At 42.5% G+C, this 22,018-nt stretch overlaps 2 protein-coding genes across 2 annotated transcripts; both read right to left on the bottom strand.

Annotated features, from left to right (window-relative positions):
* Positions 1-1,321: 1,321 nt before the first annotated feature.
* LOC118649846 (taste receptor type 2 member 31-like) lies at positions 1,322-2,239 on the bottom strand. The gene has a single exon (XM_036297293.1). It carries the CDS (start codon positions 2,237-2,239, stop codon positions 1,322-1,324), a length of 918 nt encoding a protein of 305 aa, XP_036153186.1.
* A 16,193-nt stretch (positions 2,240-18,432) lies between these two features.
* Positions 18,433-19,410, bottom strand: LOC118650990 (taste receptor type 2 member 50-like). The gene has a single exon (XM_036299640.1). It carries the CDS (start codon positions 19,408-19,410, stop codon positions 18,433-18,435), a length of 978 nt encoding a protein of 325 aa, XP_036155533.1.
* Between the last annotated feature and the right edge of the window lie 2,608 nt (positions 19,411-22,018).

Genomic DNA, 22,018 nt, shown 5'->3' with positions numbered 1-22,018 from the left:
TCCACACCTTTGGGGACCCCTGGACCCGCTGGGGTTGGACCCCGGCATATTTCAACATACTGTCTATTTCACCATTTTCCATAAGATTATACTAAAAACAGATCTGAAGACTTTTTATAATTATTACATGGACATCATAGATATCAATTTTCATGTATGCAAACTTATGTACATATGTATATACTACACTTATTTTGAGCATATATTTAAGATAGGTAAAAAAAATTTTTTAAAAAATTTTATTTTTTTTACAGAGAGGAAGGGAGAGGGATAGAGAGTTAGAAACGTCGGTGAGAGAGAAACATCGATCAGCTGCCTCCTGCACACTCCCTACTGGGGATGTGCCCACAGCCAAGGTACATGCCCTTGACCAGAATCGAACCTGGGACCCTTGAGTCCGCAGGCCTACGCTCTATCCACTGAGCCAAACCGGCTAGGGCCAAGATAGGTAAAATTTGAATATTTTCTCTGAAGTTTAAAAGGAATTCTTAAATAGAAAGATGTAGCAGATGATTCCAAATTCAGAAGCCCAAACATGGTGAATATGTAAACTAAATAAATTGATATAAGTTTTTGAATTAGAAAATGTCTTCTCAATTCAAAAACATTAACATCAGTAAAAACATCATGATTATTTTGCTTTCTTCTTTATTACTATTATAGAACTTATTTATTTTCTAAGCTTTCACCTATTGTATTAAATCTAATACTGTATAGTACTATTTATTGTACATGAATATAAAATATATTCTAAATATGTTTGTCACTCTTAATTTCATTACATGCATCTTTTCCTAAGAGTTCTGATTGTTTTCTATTAACCATGAAGTAAGAATTCATGATGTAATAATATCTATTTCAAGCATCTATCCTGAGTGTGTGATTTAGAATTGAATACCCTTACCAACCCAAAGACTGGAGGTTCAAACAAAAAAATTTAAACTCACTGTGGTACATATGTGTGGTATTAATTACAAGGGAAAATAGCAATAATTCCCTGAGATGAGTTATCAGTCCTTAAAAATGCAAAATGATAACATAGAATATGTATGTTCTATGTTTCATAAATTTATAATTCTGAGCAATTTCTTACAATATTTTATAAAATTAGATTGCTTACCTGAAAAATATGGCAATCTTATAGTCTTTCTTGTATTTTTTATAAACATGCACACATATATATTTTTGTGATAAACTTAAGTACAAGTTTTTCTAGGTAAACCTTACCCAATTCTACATACATTAAGAAATGTAGAAGGAAGTACAAAACATTGCAAACTTCATCAGTTTATTTTCTTGCAGAAGATACAAGGTACCCCATTTATTTCCTTTCCTTCAGCCAGCACCTCAACTGCCTCAGAAGTGACAGAAAGGCCTGTCTCAGCTTCTTATTCCCCCAAATCAGGATAAATGAGTGGCTTGATGGATACAGGATTCCAAAAACTTGGCAAAGCAAGGGAACTGAATTGTTCTGCATAATACCAAAATTCCAAAATGAGATGATTTGAGCGAAGAAGTAAATGACAAATATCAAGAGAAAGGAGATCACAGTTTGCATGGCTCTTAAGTGGACCTCGGTGCTGGGATCTTGGAATCCTTTGCCACTGACCTGCATCTTCTTAAGATGTTTCCACATGGAAAAGATTAGCAGCAGAACAGCTGTCAGGGATATAGTGAAGGGTATGAAGTGTACAAGCACAAATATAATCCCATTTGAAAGGTGTGCGATGTCCCTCAATTTGCTCTCCCAAGTGATGTTTCCTTTATATACGTTCATCTTCATTTCTTCATCTGTGCCTACCACTGCAAGATGAAAAACCAAGAAGACCGAAGTCCCCCACAGTATCATGATAACCACTCTTTCAGCTCTCCATTTTAGGTGAAGAAATAAAAGGCTGGAGAAATTGGCGATCTTGAGCAAATAAAGTATGCTAAGGCTAGTAGCAAGCCAGAGACAAAAATGGTTGCTTGCTACCCAGGCAATATAAACAGTAGTTCTTACTTCTGAACTATAGATCGCTGGATGCAACACAGTTCCATACCAATTGAATACTATTATCCAGAGCAAACTAATTCTGGAGACAGCCAGAGCAGTGAGAATTCGATCAGCACAGGAGATCTTGTGTTTCTTGACCCAGTCAATGCAGTTCACCAGTGCTATGAAGCCATTGGCAAAACTTCCTAGAACATATTGAGCTATTATAAGGATGGAAAGAATGATCGGTGATAAATGTATCATGTCTAAAAAAAAGAAAAGCCAAGTATAATATTATTGGTCATGAATCCTTTACTATTCTGACCTTTAGGTCTATTTGCAGCTGATCTTGAATGTGTATAAAATTCTTCTTTCTTTTAAATTCTATGACCAGTGACAAGCAGGAAAGCACCAGGATATGCTAATGCAAGAGTTCAATGCTTTCTTTATGAAAACATTGTTATTACCCAAACAGCTCAAATTAACTCTTATTCAAATGATGTCCTTGCTGTAGACTGGAATATATCATAACTGATATTGCTGTAAAAGCTGAATTCTCATTTGCTAGCATGCAAATATGGACATATTCTCTTTCATTGATTTGCAATTTTCTTTGTTTAACCTCTCCATAATTTGTATTCATCAACTTTGTCATTAGTAAACCATAAAAGCCCAATACATTGACTATACAGTGAAAGCTATATTGTTCAATAAAGCTTGGTCATAGATTTGATGATTGAAAGGTTCAGAGTGGGCCACGATTGTGCATCTATGACATGAGGCTGTAATGTATCAAAAAGCTTTTATTTCAGGTGCCTGGGTGCAGAGGGGCTGAGTATGACAACAAGGAGTCAGCAGAGAGTACAGGGAGGGGAAAGACTTTTATTAGCTATTGCTGGCTGCAAAGGGTCTGGTCCTTCGTTCCTCCCACTACCAGGTGTCTTCTGGTTATCTGTTCAAGGCTGCAAGCTTTCTGCAAGATGTCTGCTAAGCACAATAACTTTTTCTCTGTGCCATTGTGTTCACTTTAAGCCTTTCATTCCCACCTTAAAGGGTATATATAAAAGAAAAGAAGGGGAATGGGGTCGCCTGCATGAGAGGGGATGTCGTGGACACCTAAGGAGTAAATTCAGATTATTTCCTGGGATATAGGCCTGTAGGGTCTCTTTACCTAGGTAAGGATGAACTGTCCTACTGCCTGGTTAACTAGGACTTGTAATCTTGTTTGTATAATCTTGACAACTAATTTTAAAATGCAGGGCCTGAGGAGGAAGAGGAGAAGGAGGAGAAATAGTATAAGAGGACCTAAAAGGGGTAAAAGACAGGTTAATTTGGGCAGACTATGGAGGCTGGACCATCTGAACTGCTCTATACTCTCCTTACTGATCTCCTTGAGCCCTTGAGCATTCTGTAGAATGCATTGTGTTCTTTCATCTATTTGACCTATAAAGTTTAGATAAAAACAACAGGAGGTGTTAGCAACTAAACACACCCCACCCTCTTTGGCTAAAAGATAGTCTAGAGCTAGTCGGTTGTCTATAACCATGCAAGCTAGGGAATCTAAAGATTTAGAGAGCTGTTTGAAATTTTCCCCTGTGTCTTCTGTGGTGGTTGCCATGGCCACTGTCACATTTTTCAGAATGACAGCATTGTATACTATTCCCCCAGCTAGTCCCGCGGCCGTGGCTGCTGCAACTGCAGCTATAACAGCCCCTCTTTTTTCACTTGGAACTGAGGGATGTGGTCCAAGAGGCGTTATTAGGCCTGAATGAGTAGATACTGCCTGCCTCCGGGGTGACATAGCCCATGGCCCAGAGGCCCCCCTGCCGGGTTAGGTCTTAGCACTGGACAGCTGTTCCTATCTGTGCCTTTGTATTGTCATGGGCCCCTAGGAACATGATTCCTGTTGGTAGGCAGAGGACTCCAGTGTTGTTTGGGCCCTGAGTGCCTGACCTTAGATGTAAAGTTAGGCTGGAGGGGTTAACCCAAGAAATGTGAATGGTTGTGTTACAGGAGCATTCGTGATAGTGGCTAATTTCTATGAAGCGGTTGCCCTGGAACTTTCCCTATTGTGACAAGGCTAACTCATACTGGGTCTCATTGCATCTGTTGCCTGAATCTGGAATTGTAAGATTACATGTTGCTGCTGTCAGGTTGAGATAAAGGTTAGATATAATATTGACCTGAGTACCAGCAGTATAGTTGAAGATCGTGTTTTGGCTTGGGTTAATAGTGTTGTACAGTGTTAAAAAGCCATGGTATGTAAAGATACAAATAGGCCAGCTGCTGGTAGCTAGTATATATAGGTGGTCTGCAGTGCAATGGTGTCTGTCCCTGGGGTTAAGGTGGGGAAACATTAAGTTTGTGGCTAAGACTGTTGTATTGTAAATCAGCAAATGAGATACAAGACGCCTTAATAAGCCAATTAATTAGGAGTTGTTTATTGTGCGCAGCCCAGAGGGAGGTGTCTCTTGCAAATCTCTGAGCACCACATACAGGAAGTTTCCAGTATTTATACTTTTCGAGCCTCTTTGTTTGCAGATATTACAAAGGGCTCTGTGTATGTTATTGTTACAGACAGTTGTAACCTTGAATACATAATGAGTTTGTACTTGGCATAAGAATATGGGAATTGTTATCAGTATTAGTCTATTTTAGTCTATTACATTGGATGGCTAGCTTGCAAGGTCAAACAGTTAAGTTTATCTTTTTCTATTATTTGAACTAAAAACAAAGTCATTTTACAGAATAACAGACTGTCTTAAAGTGATAGAGTTTATAATGACAGAGTTTACAGGACTAGGGACTATCTAACAATAGCAGAGAGTTTCAAACAGCCATTTTTTATACAAGATGGAGGTTACTATGCTTCAAGACGGCCTGGGGAACATGAAGACAGTACAAGGGGTGAGCCTTCTGGTTAATAATAAAGGGTAAAGCGGGGTTTGGTGTGCCTGGCTCTTGGTGTGTAGGGTGGCTTCATAGTATGTCAGAGAAGTTTATGGGAATTCCCCATAATAGAGAAGTGTTACCAAGGGAAGGTTGCTTGTGACATATCCACTGTGTCATATTGGAGGATAGACAAATTTGATAGCCCACAGCTCTGACAGTCTGGACTATACAGTTATTGTGCCAGACTGTGCTGGTGAGATATAGGGTGAGGGTAGGGGTGAGAAGTAAGAGGACTAGTAGAAGTACCATTTTAGGAATCTGCGAGAATCAGAAGAATTATGAAAGTAAGCAAATAGATGTGATCTGAAGTGAATTCTGTAAATCGTCCTGGAGCCAGAGGTCTATAATGAATTTGAAAATATCTTGTACTGTTCAGATGGGATGGGCTGCGCCAGATGGGGGAATGATGTCACAAACAATCTGTAGGAATGTGAAAGCCTGGATATATAATCTATTAGTCATTTGGCTGACATGTGAGGGGGGGCTATTCTTTTTCAGGAAGGCTAGCGGAGCGGGTGACTCGGGGTCCCAGCAGGGACAAAAGAGGGTTCTCCCTGGAATTATCCTAGGATTGTGATGACACTCCAAATAAGACAGAATCAAAATGATTAGGAAAAGAGGAACAATAAGTTTCCAGAGGTACCAGAGCATGACTAGGAGGATAGGTCCTCTGGGATTTTAGTGAGCGGAGGGTGGTTGGTGAGATGGCCTTTGACCTCCACCTAGGGTAGGGCTCCAGGGGGGCTACATTAATTTTTGTCCAGTGTATCCAATGAGGCAGACCACAGACCTTAACCGCCATAGTTGTACTGTAGATGACAGTATATGGTCCAGTCCAGCGAGGTTGTAATTTGTCTATGGGTTGGCAGATTAGAACTTGCTGTCCAGCTAAGTTGTCTTCACTCCTGCCACCATCAGGGTTACCCAAGGTTTGGAGTGTGCGATGACAGTTGGAGCATCCGCTCCTGGGCCTCGTCAGTCTTCAGCCGCCAGGCCAAGGAGGTCAAGGCCAAGGGAACCCAACCCGCCTGCCTGTGTTCGAGGAAGAGATGTGGACCAACTCTGAGTAGCCTGCCCACAGCCCAGCTTCCAGTGGGGCCTTCCTCCTCGAGAGCAGGGTTTGGGGGCGCCAGAGATTGCTGGTCACATTTAAAACAGGGTCCAGGCGGATCCTTGGAGTTTGAGAATGAGTGCCCTTCTTCCACCCCTACGGGTGTTTAGACTTTCCCTCTGTAGGGGCCCTGATGGTGGAGGCTAGCATTTGGAATTCAGTTTGTCGTTGTTGCTTTGCCTCTTTGTCCCGATTATTAAAGCCCTTAAAGGCCATGTTTAAAAGGTCTCATTGGGGGGTTTTAGAGCCATCCTCTACCTTTTGTAATTTTCTTCTTATGTCCAGGACTGACTGGGAGATGAATCTTAAGTTAAGTATGGTTGTTCCTTCAGGGCTTGTTGGGTCAAGACTGGTGTATTTTCTCATGGCCTGTGTAAGGCGAGAGTGGAAGACTGCTGGATTTTCATGTCTTTCCTGGGTGACCTCTGCTAATTTTTCATAATTAACTGCTTTATGGGCTGCCTTTTTCAGTCTTTCTAGTAGGCAGAGAACCATGTAGTCTTGAGACCTGTGACTGCCTGTCCTTTCTGATAGTCCCACTGTGGATCCCTGTTAGGGACAGCATCCGCTCTGACTGGGAGGGCAGGAGTCTACTGGCAGAGGGTATCTGCATGGCCCTAGGCATGAAGCCAGGTTCTGTTCTTATCCTCTGGGCTCAGAGTGGAGGAGAGGATAATGTGGAGATCATTCCAGGTCATATCCTATGACTGGGTAAGATATTCAAATTCCTGGGTATAATGGTGGGGTCTTCCATAAAGGAACCAAGTCTTTTGTTCACCTGAGGTAAATCAGAAAGAGAGAATGGGACATGGACCCGTACAATGCCCTCAGTGCCAGCAACCTCCCAAGGGAGCACCCTAGGGCTAGTGCTGGAGTGTGGGGAGGAAGAGAGCTGAAAACTGCCCCAGAGCAAGTGTGAGACGGGTGGCCAGTGGTGGGATCCACTGGGTACGGTGGCGGGCTCTTAGGCTGCTGAGACGGGGGAGCCATAGGCTGGGAGACCAGGGGATGATCAGTGGTATCAAAAGTGGTAAAGGAGGAGGGGGGTTCGGGATCCTCAAGGGGCTTAGAGTGAAGAAGGAAAATCTGTGAGGGACAGCAACTGTCACAGAGAGAAGAACGTGTCCTGCATGTAAAAAAAAGCCTGGATATATGGGATCTCAGACCACATGTCCTGCCTGAGGCAGAGATTGTTAAGATCAGTTAGGATTTGGAAATCAAAAGTGCCGTTTTGAGAACATTGGGACCCATTGTCTAATTTACACTGAGGCCAGACAGTGTTGCAATTAAAAGTAAGTCGTTTAGGGCGTAAGTCCTGGGTAAACCCTAGGGTCTGAAGACTTTTAAGTAGGCAGCCCAAGGGTGTGGTGGGGGAATGGTCGACTACAAATTCCCCATGGTGACAGGCTATGGCTTAAGGTCTGTTCTCCATGAAGTTAAGGCAGAGAAAGGCGTCCTGTCTCCTAACGTTCACAAGGAACGGACAGAGCCTTCCCTCTGTGACAGGCATCCCTGTCAGGAGAGTGGGTGAAGGAATCTGGTCCCCCCCCCCCCCCGCCCCATGCCACCCAGGACTAACCCCAACCAGCGCTGGATTTTCGTGGGGCCGGCTGTACAGTAACAGCTCGGAGCCTGGCTCAAAACCCAAAATGACAGGACAGTCCAGAACGTGGGAAAACAGACTAAAGCCACTTACCTATGAATTTATGCCCAGTGTTGACGGAGGAGGCAAGGCAAGGAGAGGTCCACTATCCAGTCACTGGCACAACCCAGACCAGTCTGGAGGAAGGGAGTCAGGGGGGGGGAGGGGGGGGGGGCGTGAGGCTAAGTAAGTGTCATGAGTGCAGCAGTTCAGCCATACAAAAGTGTGTCTTGGGGCCTTCCCCAGTCACAAGGGGAGCTCAGGAGCCTGAGGATCACAGTCTCTCTGAGTGCCAAGTGCCCAGTTGCTGGAACCCTGCTACAACTCTTATGGGACCCCTCACTAGACCTTCCCAGGTTTCAGCACCAAATGAAAGGTTGGAGTGAGCTGGAGTCGCGCACCTATGACATGAGGCTGTAATGTATCAAAAAAGCTTTTATTTCACCTGGGTGCAGACGGGCTGAATCCAACAAAAAGGAGTCAGCAGAGAGTGCAGGGAGACAGAAGATTTTTATCAGCTACTAGAGGCCCGGTACACTAAATTTGTGCAGGGGGTGGGGGATGTCCCTCAGCCTGGCCTGCACCCCCTTGGTAAATATCCGACTTCCCTCTCACAATCCAAGACTGCTGGCTCCTACCTGCTCGACTGCCTGCCTGCTTGATTGTCCCCTAACCGCTCCACTGCCAGCTGATTGATGCCTAACTGCTCCCCTGCTGGCCTGATTGCCCCCAACTGTCCCCCCCTGACAGCCACCTTGTGGTGGCCATCTTGTGGTGACCACCTTGTGGCAGCCATCTTGTGATGACGTTGAGCACAAGGGCCACCTAGGCTTTTATTAGACTAGATTGCTGGCTGCAAGCAGTTCAGCTGATGTAAGGGTCCAGTCCTTCACTCCTCCCACTGCCAGGTGTCTTCTGGTTCTCTGAGCTATGCATTGTTCAAGGCTGCAAGCTTTCTGCAAGATATCTGCTAAGCACAATAAGTGTTTCTCTGCCCCATTTTATTCTCCTTAACCCTTTCAGTCATCATTATTACTGATATGTTAAATTTTTTATTGAATGAATTAGGATGACATTGGTTAATAAAATTTTATAGGTTTTGGAGAACCAAAATGGTGGCATAGGTCAACACCGATACTCGCCGCCTCTCACAACCACATCAAAATTATAACAAAAATACCAAACAACCATCATTCAGAACTGCCTGAAATCTGACTGAATAGAAGTCCTACAACTAGAGAAGTAAAGAAGAAAGTACATTGAGACTGGTAGGAGAAGAGGAGGTGCAGAACGGGGCTGGTCCAACCCTGATGTGTGGCGTGCTTTGAATCTGTAGGGTATCTCCACTGTGGAGGCCTCTCATGAGAAGCAAGGGGTCCCAGCCGCACACCAGACATCCAACCCAGGGTTCCAGAGCTGGGAAGAGAAATCCCTATAACTTTGGGCTGTAAAAATCAGCAGGGATTGTGGCTGAGTGACACAGAAGCTGCTGGAGAGCCAAGCAGTTCCTTTTAAAGGGGCCATGCATGGACTTACTCAGTCTCCAGTGCTCAGGCAATGGCTTGGGCGGGATCCAGAGACATACCAGGAGGAACTGGATTGTCTGGCATCAGAGCAAGAACTTGGGGGCAGCTTTCTCCCAAACACTGGTGCTCGCAGGGGTCATTGTTCCCATGCAGAGACCTCCCCAGTGTCTTCATCAACCTGGCTCATACTGTTTGATCCACCCTGGTGATTCCCTGAGACTCCATCCCATCCAAGTTGTTTGCAGCAGCTTTTCTATATGAATGGCCTGCCATGGCTCAGGCTTCAGACATGCCAAAAATCTCTCAAACAAGTAGCTGCTGGCATCAGTGTGCCTCATACCTATCAATAAGAGTCCCAAGACCCAGCACTAGCACTTCTATTTAGGCTTATAATAAATTTTAAGGTAACTTTTTCATATGGTATAAAATAAGGGACTAAATTCAACTTTATGCATATTAAATTTTGCCAGCACCACCCATTGAAAAAATAAAGGGATAATTTACCCATTGATTCAAACATAGTACCTTTTTAAAAAACATCTGAGACACATGCCCTTCAGATAGCTGTGTATGCAAATGCAGTACTCACATCCTCCCACAAACACACCATAACTTACAACTGAACTATAGAACAACCATCATGCAGAGCAGCCTGAAATTTGGCTGAATGAAAGCACTACATCCAGGGAATTAAAGAGAAGCCACATTGATACTCATAGGAGGGACAGAGAAGAATAATGGGTAGGTCACACACCCACAGGTGGTGGAAAAAAATCAGGAGGGAAATCCCGGTTACGGAGGTCCCTCTGAGGAGCAAGGGGTCCCAGCTCCAAATGAAGTACCCAAACCCAGGATTCCAGTGCTAGAAGAAGAAGTGCCCAATATTTCTGGCTGTAAAAACCAGAGGATTGAGGCTGAGGGAGATGGAGAGCTTCTATAGTCCCAGACATTCCTCTTAAAGGGCCCACACTTGGACTTCCTCCAATTAACTTCCTTTGAGGTCTGCTGCTGGGGCAGCAACTTGAAAGTCACCAGAGACATATGGGGTGGAACTGATTTGTTCAGCATCAGGGCAGGAGCTGGGAAGGCAGTTTTCTCCCAGACAGAGTGCTGGAAGAGGCCACTGTTCCTTTGATGAGCCCTCTCACCTCCAGGCAGCTACCATATCTAAGACTACATCAATCTGGCTCACATTATTTGCTCCTCCTGGGTGATTCTGTAAAGCCATCTCACTCAATTTTCAGGTCCACTCAAGCTGTTTTCAGTGACTTTTTCTTTTTTTAAAATACAAATAACCTATCTTGGCTAAAGCTTCAGATTTTCATAAAATCTCTCATGCCCTCTCATGGCCTCATCATGCCCCATGCCTCTTGCTAAATGACCCCATGCCTGGCACTAACAGCTGAACTTAGTTTGTTCTTGGCCTTGGCAGGGCACCTCAAGCCACACAAGTAATAACCATCTGCATATTGCATTGTAGCTCATTCCAGGTGGCTCCTGGAAGTACACAGGCAGTGACTGACCTTGTCCTGTACCTCCCCAGAGTTCCCAGAGCCAGAGCACCCAGTGTACAGGTTCAGACTACATTGAAGCACCACCGCTAAACCACCTCTACAAGTGGCACACTCAAGGGGTAGTCTCAGCAGGTACCAGAGTCCTGCTGAAATATGTCCTGCTCTACGGGGTGGGCCCCAGCACTGCTGTCCCTTAATAGGGGTCTGTGGTCACAGCCAGTCCTTGCAACTAATTGGCCTAGAGATGAATCCCTCTCATTGACATGCCAACAACAATCAAGGCTCAACTAAATAGGAGGGTGTATATAGTGCACATAGGGGATGTTCTGGAGTGCCCAGATTGGATAATCAAGGAGGCTGGCCACTGGACCCTGCAGGATGCCTACTACACAAGGCCATTCTACCAAACCTGGGAGACACAGCAGCTCTACTTAGCACAAAAAAAACCACAAACACAGCCAATAAGAGGAAACAAAGAAACATGTCCCAAATGAAAGAACTGGAAAACACTCCAGAAAAAGAACTAAACAACAGGGAGATTAACAATCTACTAGATGCAGTGTTCAAAGCAATGGTTATAAGGATGTTCAATGAACTTAGGGAAAGAGTAGATGAACTTAGTAAGAACTTCAAAAACGAGATAGGAAGTATAAAAATGGAGATAGAATACATAAAAAGAATCAGTTAGAAATAAGTACATTAACTTCAATGAATAATGTATTACAGGAAATCCACAGTAGAGTAGATAAAGCTGAAAATCAAATCAGCAATATGAAATATAAGGAAGCAATTAATACCCAATCAAAATAGCACAAAAATAATTTTTAAAAAATGAGGATACTGTCAGAAGCTTCTGGGACAACTTCAAGCATACCAACATTTGCATCATGGGGGTACCAGAAGGAGAAGAAAGAGAGCAAGAAATTGAAAACTTATTAGAAAAATAATGATGGCTCTGTGAAATAAATATCTAATTTCAAAAGTGTAAAACTGTACTAATTAAGTCAATGTGATACTGTTGTTTATTATACAAATAGGTCAATGGGTAGAAAGAATGTCTAGAATTAGATCCACACATATATGGCCAGTTCATTTGCAACAAAGGAACTAAAACAATTCTATGAGAAATAAAGTTCTTTTTAATAAATTATGCTGGGAAAGTGAATAACAGTATGGAAAAATGAACTTCAACCCTTATTTCCCACCATACAAGAAAATCAATTTGAGGTAATCATAGACCTAAATATAAAATATAATATAATGAAGCTTCCAGAAAAAAATGTATATTTTTGTGATCTGAGAATAAGCAAAGATTTCCTAGCTTGGACACACACACACAAACATAAACACACACACACACACACACACACACACACACACACACACAAAACAACAACAAAATTAATAAACTTGCATCCTTGAAAAGGCACTGTCAACAGGGAAGCATCCATCAGACTGTCAAACGTCAGAGGGAAGGTAGGGGAAGGGAGGGGTAAGGGAGAGAGATAAACCAAAAGACTTGTATGCATGCATATAAGTCTAACCAATGGACACAGACACCAGGTGGGTAAGGGCATGAGTGCGGGGGGGGGGGGGGCCCACAATGGGGGGATAAGGACACATTTTTAATACATTAATCAATAAAGAAAATAAATAAATAAATAAATAAATAAATAAAGAGGTCTTAAAAGAAAAAATATTTGCCATAGAATGAGATATCCTATCTAATAAAAGAGAAACATGGTAATTGGCGTATGACCGCTACCCTTCCCATTGGCTAATCAGGGCAATATGCAAATTAACTGCCAGCCAAGATGGTGGCTGGCAGCCAGGCAGTTTGAAACTAACATGAGGTTTGCTTGCTTCAGTGACGGAGGACTCCAACGTTCCCCGCCTGCAGCTGCAGGCCTCTGAACTGCAACTCTAAGCAACTAAGTAACAAATATAGAAGCTAAACAAAACCCCAGAAACCTGCTTTAGTCCCGGGCTTCAGCCAGCAGGATCGCAACATTGTAAGCAAAGGCCAGAAACCTACTTTCAGCAGCGGAGGCCTAAGAGCTGGAGCCAAGCCTCAAAGCTAAAGCTGGCCCAGAGTAAAAAAAAAAGAAAGAAAGAAAGGAGCGGTTGGGAGCTTCAGTCACCCCCAGCCTGAAAACAGCCCTCAGCCCCTCACCCAGACTGGCCAGGCACCCCAGTGGGGACCCCCACCCTGAAGGGTGTGTGACCAGCTGCAAACAGTCATCATCCCCTCACCCAGGCTGGCCAGGCACCCCAGTGGGGACCCCCACCCTGAAGGATGTGTGACCAGCTGCAAACAGCCATCATCCCCTCACCCAGGCTGGCCAGGCACCCCAGTGGGGACCCCCACCCTGATCCAGGACACCCTTCAGGGCAAACCAGCCGGCACCCACCTGTGCACCAGGCCTCTACCCTATATAGTAAAAGGGTAATATGCCTCCCAGCACTGAGATCAGCTGAGCCACGAGGTCTCCCGGCACCGGGATCAGTGTGACAGGGGGCAGCGCCCAAACCCCCTGATAGCCCTGCGGCTCTGTGTGTGACAGGGTGTGGTGCCCCAACCCCCAATAGCCCTGCGGCTCTGTGTGTGACAGGGTGTGGCGCCCCAACCCCTCCCCCCCTCCACGGGCCCTGCTCTGTGTGTGACAGGGTAGAGCCATAACCTCCCCATCGGCCCTGCCCTGAGTGTGAGAGTGGCGGCGCCCCAACCCCCTGATTGGCCCTGCTCTGTGCGTGACAGGGTACAGAGCCCCAACCCCCCGATGGGCCCTGCTCTGTGAGTGACAGGGGGAAGTGCCCCAACCCCCTGATTGGCCCTGCTCTGTGCGTGACTGAGGGTGGCATCACAACCTCCCGATCACCCTGCTCTGTGCATGACAGGGGGCGGCGCCCCAACTCCCCAATCAGCCCTGCTCTGAGCCCGACCAGGGGCTGCACCTAGGGATTGGGCCTGCCCTCTGCCACCCGGGAGCAGGCCTAAGCCAGCAGGTCGTTATCTCCCGAGGGGTCCCAGACTGCGAGAGGGCACAGGCCAGGCTGAGGGACCCCTCTGCCCCTGAGTGCAAAATTTTTTGTGCACCGGGCCTCTAGTCTACACTAATAAAAGAGAAACATGCAAATTGGTGTCTCTCCACTATGCCCACCAGCCAATCAGGATGAGTATGCAAATTAACCCAACAAAGATGGTGGTTAATTTGCATATGCAGGCAAGGAGCAAAGACTGAAGGCTTCGGCCCCAGCAAAGACTAAAGACGACTGAAGACTGAAGACAACTGAAGTCTGAAGAGGCTTGGCTTCTCCGCTGCGGCCAGAGCGAAGGCCTGGGTCCCAGGTGCCGGAGGAAAACTGGTGCCGGCAGCCAGGGGAAGGAAGGCCTATTGCACAAATCTCTTTGTGCAATGGGCCTCTAGTATAAATATAATTTAGGATTACAACATGAGACAATTTCAATCCTCTCAAAAATCAGCCTAGCCCTTAATGCTGTACAGCGGTCATACCACTGATGAGAATCACTAATTGCCATAAACATGTACATGGCCGAGTTTGTTCTGGTTTTAATTTGTGCAGTGCCAATATGTTATTCCTCATTTGAGACAGCAGTGGTGTACAGACCCTACAGGGACCTCCATGATTATTGTTCCTTGCTGTTAACACCCCATATATTTTCCTCCCCTTCAGTGTGGGCAGGATCCATGACTTACTTCTAGCCTGCAGGATATGGCAAACATGAAGGGATTTTGAGTATAATTAAGATGATAAGTTAACTTGTAACCAAAACCAAGTTCGGCTGGCTGCTGCAATGCAAGCCAAACTCATGAGACAGGAAAGAGGTTTATTCATGTCTGGCAACCTGAGAAGATGGGGGACTCTCGTCCTAAGGTTCATCTTAACATCTGTGTCAGAAGAGGTTTTTAGAAGGGAGGAGAGGAAAAGCAAAGCAAAGAGGAGGACCTGTGGAAAGGCAGGCAGTGTTCTTCCTCATCCCAATGTGGATATTCATGGTCAGCATCCTTGAGGTGGCCATCTGGTTATTGTCAGTTGCCTTTCTGTCCCTGGGTAGTCGGCATTAGCAGAGGTCTATAAGACAGGCTGTTCCTTACATTTACACAGAAACTGAAACTGCTAAACTGTAAAGTATACTAAAAAACGTTTAGCCCTAGCTGGTTTGGCTCAGTGGATAAAGCATTGCCCATAGACTGAAGGGTCATGGGTTCAATTCCAGTCAAGGGCACATAAGTTGGTTGCAGGCTCAATTCCTGGCCCTGGTAGAGACTTGTGCAGGAGGCAACCAATTGATGTGTCTCTCTCACATGGTTGTTTCTCTCTCTCTCTGACTCTCCCCCTCCCTTTCACTCTCTCTAAAAATCAATGGGAAAATATCATTGAGTGAGGATTAATAAACAAACAAACAAAAAAAAAACCCTTTCAACATGTAAGCTCTAATTTTGACAGAAAAATCAGGTTAGAGTGACAGTCTGGCTTTGACATTTATTATGATTAGCATGGATAGCTTTACATAAGTATAGCATATGCATTCCGCATTACAAAATGATTTTTAATTAATTAAATGAGAGCTGCCCCAGAATTGGGTTTGCTAGTCTTATATTTGTCTATTTGCCTGTGTAAGAATATGCTTCCTCTGGAAAGGTTTATGGTGCTTTAAGATCTGTCCTAGTGAATTTTTGCTATCTGTAGTCTGTGCTGAAGCTGAAGTGGTACAATCAAGGCATCAAGTTCTCTGTATATCCGTATTAAATTTTAAAAAACCTTCACGTACTATTGTGTGAGTATTTAGTCTTACCCACCTCTGGAGGATATTAATAAAATAGATTCTATCCTCTCTTATATGAACTGTTAGTGACCGGAACACCATTTCAACACTTTGGCAGGCCTCTGTGGATGAATCACAGTGCAGGTCCTCAGGATACTGGAGCAAAGTCTTGCCATCCTCTTCAGCTAGAGAGACAGCTCTTAGCCTGCAGCTGAACCTTAGTAGAGATAAAACCCTTGACCATGGACTACTAAGTTACCATGTGACCTGAGCTGCCCATTATGACCTGAGTGTTATCTGACCCACTGAGCCATAAAAGTGCACATGCAAAATCATCGAATGGAAGTGGAATACATAAGATCTGGCCCAAGCAGGCCCTGAGGGCACTAATAAGTTACATGAAGAAATGGCCCAAATGCCCATGGTCCCCACTCCTGCTACACTGCCCTTTCTTTTCCAGCCTGCACCTCTGGCCTCATGGAGAGTTCCCTACAATCAGTTGACACAGGAAGAAGTGTCTTGGGCCTGGCTTACAGATGATTCCGCACAACATGCAGGTGCCATCCCTAAGTGGACAGCTGCAGCACTGCAGCTCCTTTCTGGGACATCTTCAAATGACAGTGGATAAGGGAAATCCTCCCAGTGACAGAATTCTGACCATTGTACCTGGGTGTTCCCTTTGCTTTGTATGAGAAATGGGTAGAGCTGTTACTATATACTGACACACGGACTGTGGCCAATGGTTTGGCTAGATAGACAGCAGCTTGGAAGGAACATGATTGGGAAATTAGTGATAAGGCAATTTGAGAAAGAGGTGCATGGACAGACTTCTCTGAATGGGCAAAAACTGAAGATATTTGTGTCCCATATGAATGTTCACCAAAGGGTGGCTTCAACACAGACAAATTTCAATAAACAGGTAGATAAATTGATGGGGTTTGTGGATAACAGCCTTTTCTCAGCCACCCCTGGTATCACCCAATGGGCTCATGTACAACATATCCAGAGCAGTAGAAAAAAGTGGTCACTGCTAAATGCCCAATGTGCCAATAGCAGACACCAACACTGAGTCTCATTATGGCACCATTCTCAAGGGTTGATCAGCCAGTTACCTGGTGGACTACTTTCATAATGGAAGAGGAGATGTATTGTTCTTACTGGAATAGATGCCTGCGCTGGATATGGATTTGCTTTCTCTGAATGCAGTGCTTCTGCCGAAACTACATGCATGCACTTACACAATGCCTTATCCACCATCAAGGTACTGTATACAACATTGCTTCTGATCAAGGACCCAACTTCACAGCAAGATAGGTGTGGCAAAGTGCCCAGGCTCATGGAATTTACTTATCTTAACCATGTTCCCCACCATCCTGAAGCAGCTAGCTTAACAGGATGGCATAATGGCCTTTTAAAGTCTCATTTAGTGCTCATTAAGTGGCAATATCTTGCAGGGCTGGAATAAAATTCTCCAAAAGGTTACATATACTTGAAATCAGCATGCAATGAATAGGGCTGTCTCTCTAGGAACCAGGATTCACAGGGATGGAAATCAAGGGAATCAAGGGATGGAAATGCAAGGGTCACCACTCACTATGGCCCCTAGGAACCCAGTAGCAAAATTTGTTTCCTCTCCCTATGAACTTATGTTCTGTTGGCCTAGCAGTCGTTGTACAAAGTGAGGAACTGTTCTACCAGGAGATACAACAATGATTTTATCAAACTGGAAATAAGACTGTCATCCTGACATTTTGTACTCCTTAGGCCTCTGAATCAACAGGAAAGAAGGGAGATACTGTGCTGGCTGGGGTAATTACCTTGGCTACCGAGGGGAACCGCACTCCCTTAGATGGCCTCTGTATTACCATGCCCTTACATTCGTATTAGAAACAATCTTTTGTATTCATCTTCTATAAATCATCTTCTACAGGGAATCTGAATAAAATAAGACCAAGCTCTTAAAGAAAGCCTTTTTTATTTTTATTAGTGTTATTTTTGTCTAAACTTTAAAAGAAATTTTTAGGTAGCAAGGTGAAGCAGGTGATTGGAAATTCAGAGGCCCAAACATGGTCTAGGGTAATATTATATAAACTGACATCAGGTTTTTTTACTTTAAAAAAGGTCTTCTAAATTCAAACACAGTGACAAATGACTTTCCTAAGGGAACCATAGGGAACCATAGCTGCATTAAAAACCTCATGATCATTTTGCTTTCTTCTTTATCCCTATTGTAGAACTTGTTTATTTTCTAAGCTCTCACCTATTGTATTAAATCTAATAATCATTACCACTACTTATTATACATGTATATAAACTATGTTTGTTACTCTTTAATTTCATTACATGCATCTTTTTCTTAACAACAATTCTGATTACTATCTCTTAACCATGAAATAAGAATTCATGATGGAATAATATCTATACCCAGCATCTATCCTCAATGTGTGATGTAGAATTGATTATCCTTGCCATCCAAAAGATTGTAGGCTCAAACAGAAAAATCTATATCACTGTGGTACATATGTGTGGTACTAAATACAATGAAGAAAAACAATGATTTCCTGAGATGAGTTGTCAGGCCTTAAAAAATGCATCCATATAGAGAGATAATAAATTATTCACTTGCAAGATGATAAAATCGCATATGTATGTGAGATACTCATGGTTTCATACTCCTGAGGAATTTCTTACACCATTTTGTAAAATTAGATTGCGTGCTTAAAAAAGATAATATGGCAATCTGATCTTTCTTGTATTTTTTTTATAACTATGCACACATATGCATTTTTGTGATAAGCTTAGGTAAAAGCTTTTCTAGGTAAACCTTACCCAATTCTACACACATTAAGAAATGTAGTAGGAAGTACAAAACGTTACAAGACTCCATCGCTTTGTTTTCTGCCAGAAGACACTAGGTGCCCACTTATTTCTTTTCCTTCAGCCAGCACCTCAGCTGCCACAGAAATGACAGAAAGGCCCGTCTTAACTTTTTGTTCCCCCAAATCAGGATCAATGAGTGGGTTGAAGGATGCATGATTCCAAGAACCTCACAAAGCATGAGAACTGAATTATTCTGCAGAGTTTTGGGCCTCCAAATTGGGATGATTTGAGCAAGGAAATAAATGACAAATAGCAAGAAAAAGGAAATCACAGTTTGCATGGCTCTTATGTGGACCTCGGTGCTGGGGTCTTGAGTTCCTTTGCCACTGAGCTGCATGTTCTTCAGATGTTTCCACAGGGAAAAGATTAGCAGCAAAACAGCTGTCAGGGACATAGTTAAGGGTATGAAGTTTGCAAGCGTGAGTACAGTCATACTTGAAAGGCGCACACTATCCCTCAAGTTGGTCTTCCAAGTGGCATTTCCTTCATAATCATTCATCTTCATTTTTTCATCTATGCTTGCCACTGTAAGATGACAAACCAAGATGAACAAATTCCCCCACAGTATCATGATAACCACTCTTTCAGCTCTCCATTTTAGGTGAAGAAATAAAAGACAGGAGAAATTGGCTATCTTGAGAAAATAAAGTATGCTGAGGCTAGTAGCAAGCCAGAGACAAAAATGGTGGTTTACTATCCAGGCCATAAAAACAGTAGTTCTTACTTCTGAACTATAGAAAGGTAGATTAAACACAGTTGCATACCAATTTAATACTAATACACAGAGCAAACCAATTCTGGAGACAGCCAGAGCAGTGAGAATTCGATCAGCACAGGAGATCTTGTGTTTCTTGATCCAGTCAATGCAGTTCACCAGTGCTATGAAGCCATTGGCAAAATTTCCTAGAATAAATCCTGTCATTATTAGCATGGAAAAAAAAATTTGTAGTAAGCTTATCAGGTCTTGGGGAGGAAAGTCAAGCGTGGAAAAGAAAGTGCCAAACGTAATATTACTGCTCATGATTCCTTAATATTCTAAAGCTCCACCTGCATCTGGTTTCTAAATGTTCAGTGAAGTTCTCATTTTCTTTTAAATTCTGAGATCAATGTCCAGCAGAAAAACACCAAGGTATGCTGAGGTCTGGGTTTAAAGCTTACTTCACTAAAGACATCGTTCCAATGATTTAAATGAATTCTTGTTCAGTGAGGTACTTGCTATAGGCTGGAAGATTTCATAGCTGATGTTGAAATGAGAGCCGAATTCTCATTTGTTAACATGCAAATAGAGACAAAGTCCCTTTCACCATTTTGCAATTTTTTGCCTTTCTCGCCTTTACATAATTTGAATTAATCAAGTTAAGATGTAAGCTAGTAAAATTTTTAAATCGAATACATAGGATATTCAGTCAATGTCTAAATTGATCATTGGATATTCATCATCTAGTGATGACCATAATGGTTCATTATTGCTGAGGATTTGTTTTAACAAAAACATTAGATCCACACAGAAAGACTTAAAGGAACTTACCTATTGGTTTTCTAAGTGTTTCCTTTCAAAAATGTTCCAGTTTCCCTAGGACCATTAGGAAGGCTAATACTAAAATTGGATGCAGATAACTAATATTCATAAAGTTTCATTGTTTACAAGCATATAAACACACACACACACCACCTATACATTTCATTTGTTCTCCTGAAAAAGTCTGATGTGCAGTAAGATACAAATCACTGTCCTGTAATTTCCAAAATGAAACATATATATCATGGAGGCATTTTAGATTTAAATCTGCTTCCCTTACATCAGGCTTTTTTTTAGACCATTATTAGTATTTGTCAAGCATATATCTCATACTTAGTTCTTTTATAAAGGTTTCTCTCTTTAGTCTATTTAATATTAACATATTAAATATTTAGTTAAAATATTTGGCAATTTTATAAATATTCCTGAAACTTCATTGTGATTTTGATTGTAAATGCATTGGGCTTGGACACAATTGTTACCTTATGAAATTGATTCTATCTACTCAAGAACATGGTATATATCTACATTTGCTCAGACCCTCCTTTATGTTCTTAAATACAACTTAATAAATGTTTCAGTAAAATATGACATAATATTTCTGAGACTTATCTCCACACGCCCTATAGTTTTTGTCGCCGTGAGAAGCCTTTTCCTGGTGATGTTTCCTGAGTCTGGGGAGAGGCCCATGATCAGGATTTTTTGCTCTTTGCTTGCATCTTCATGCACTACGTGGTAAGTCACTTAGCATCTTACAACTTCAATTCTTCACATCAGCAATGGTATTTTGCACATGTGAGTATCAGTAAGTTATGAAGTACACAGCTTACCTGGCACATAAAAGTATACCTTCCTCTTTTTAGTGGCTACCTATTACACATGTCCACTTTTAATTTTATTTCATAGCTTATGTTCTTTATTAAAATTTCTCCAAAAGTCACATAGAAGAGATGTTCAACATATATTCATTCAATGAATAAATTAATGAACTACATTAGGAAAACAAGAAAATCAATTTTAAACACAAAGCCCGCACTTTGAAGAGATTTCTTTGTGAATGTAAGCCATGAGGAAAGACTTCTTCATTTCTAAAACATACAGATTCTATTATATTAAAGGTTTAGCAGTATTGAACACGGGCTATGTGGCCATAATTTTCTCTCCTTTACTCCACCTTTTGAGCTCAATTTACTGTAAATGTTTTAGCTATTCAGCAGTACCAGTAAAGTAGCGGTACATGATAAAATAAAATATACCAAAAACACCAATCTCCCAAAAAGCTATATGCGATTAAAAGACTATTATTACTCAAGATTGTGTAGTCTTATGCATTAAAATGAAAATAAATTGTAGCACATATTTGAAAAGTATATTGGCAAATACAATATATTTCTAAATGTAAATTAGATATTCCTGCTAATAAATATAATCCATAAGTTTTTGAATGTGAAGCTAATGATATAAAAAGGTTAATGGAAAGAAAGCAACTTCATGATTTGGAGGAATTTCTACAAAAACATTTGTATATGGGGTCCTATTTTTGAGGTAATAAATTTAGTGTATGCAATTTTCAATAGTCCATAATTTATTCTTCATTTTCAATCTGAAATCTTAGAGATATAATCTAAATTAGGAATATTTTGTGTATAAAACTATAAAGTCCTATTTTTAGTAACTTTGTGTTACATATCTACACATATATCTGACATTTTACAGATTTCTTATTTTAAAATCTGCGAAAGGTTAAGATTGACACAATTGTAGAGGCATAGACACTCTGCATGTTGCTGACAAGTCCCAAGGGAGACGGAGAGCAAACCCCTGGTGAATTAGTGCAAGGCCATCTCCTCATAGGCAGAGGACTACCTTCTGTTTGAAAAACAAAACGGGAAGAGCACAGCATTAAACCAAGCGTGGAGCTCCGTTATACTCAAGGCCCCACAACTTCACAAGTAGTGCATTTAAAAACCAGTGAAGCCCTGACCGGTTTGGCTCAGTGGATAGAGCATCGGTCTGCGGACTGAAAGGTCCCTGGTTCGATTCCAGTCAAGAGCATATACCTTGGTTGCGGGCACATCCCCAGTAGGAGGTGTGCAAGAGGCAGCTGATC

The sequence above is a fragment of the Myotis myotis genome, unplaced genomic scaffold (genome assembly GCF_014108235.1).
Source record: "Myotis myotis isolate mMyoMyo1 unplaced genomic scaffold, mMyoMyo1.p scaffold_m19_p_3, whole genome shotgun sequence".
NCBI lineage: Eukaryota > Metazoa > Chordata > Mammalia > Chiroptera > Vespertilionidae > Myotis > Myotis myotis.
Note: the sequence above shows the minus strand (reverse complement) of the source record. Positions and strands in the feature narration are given on the sequence as shown.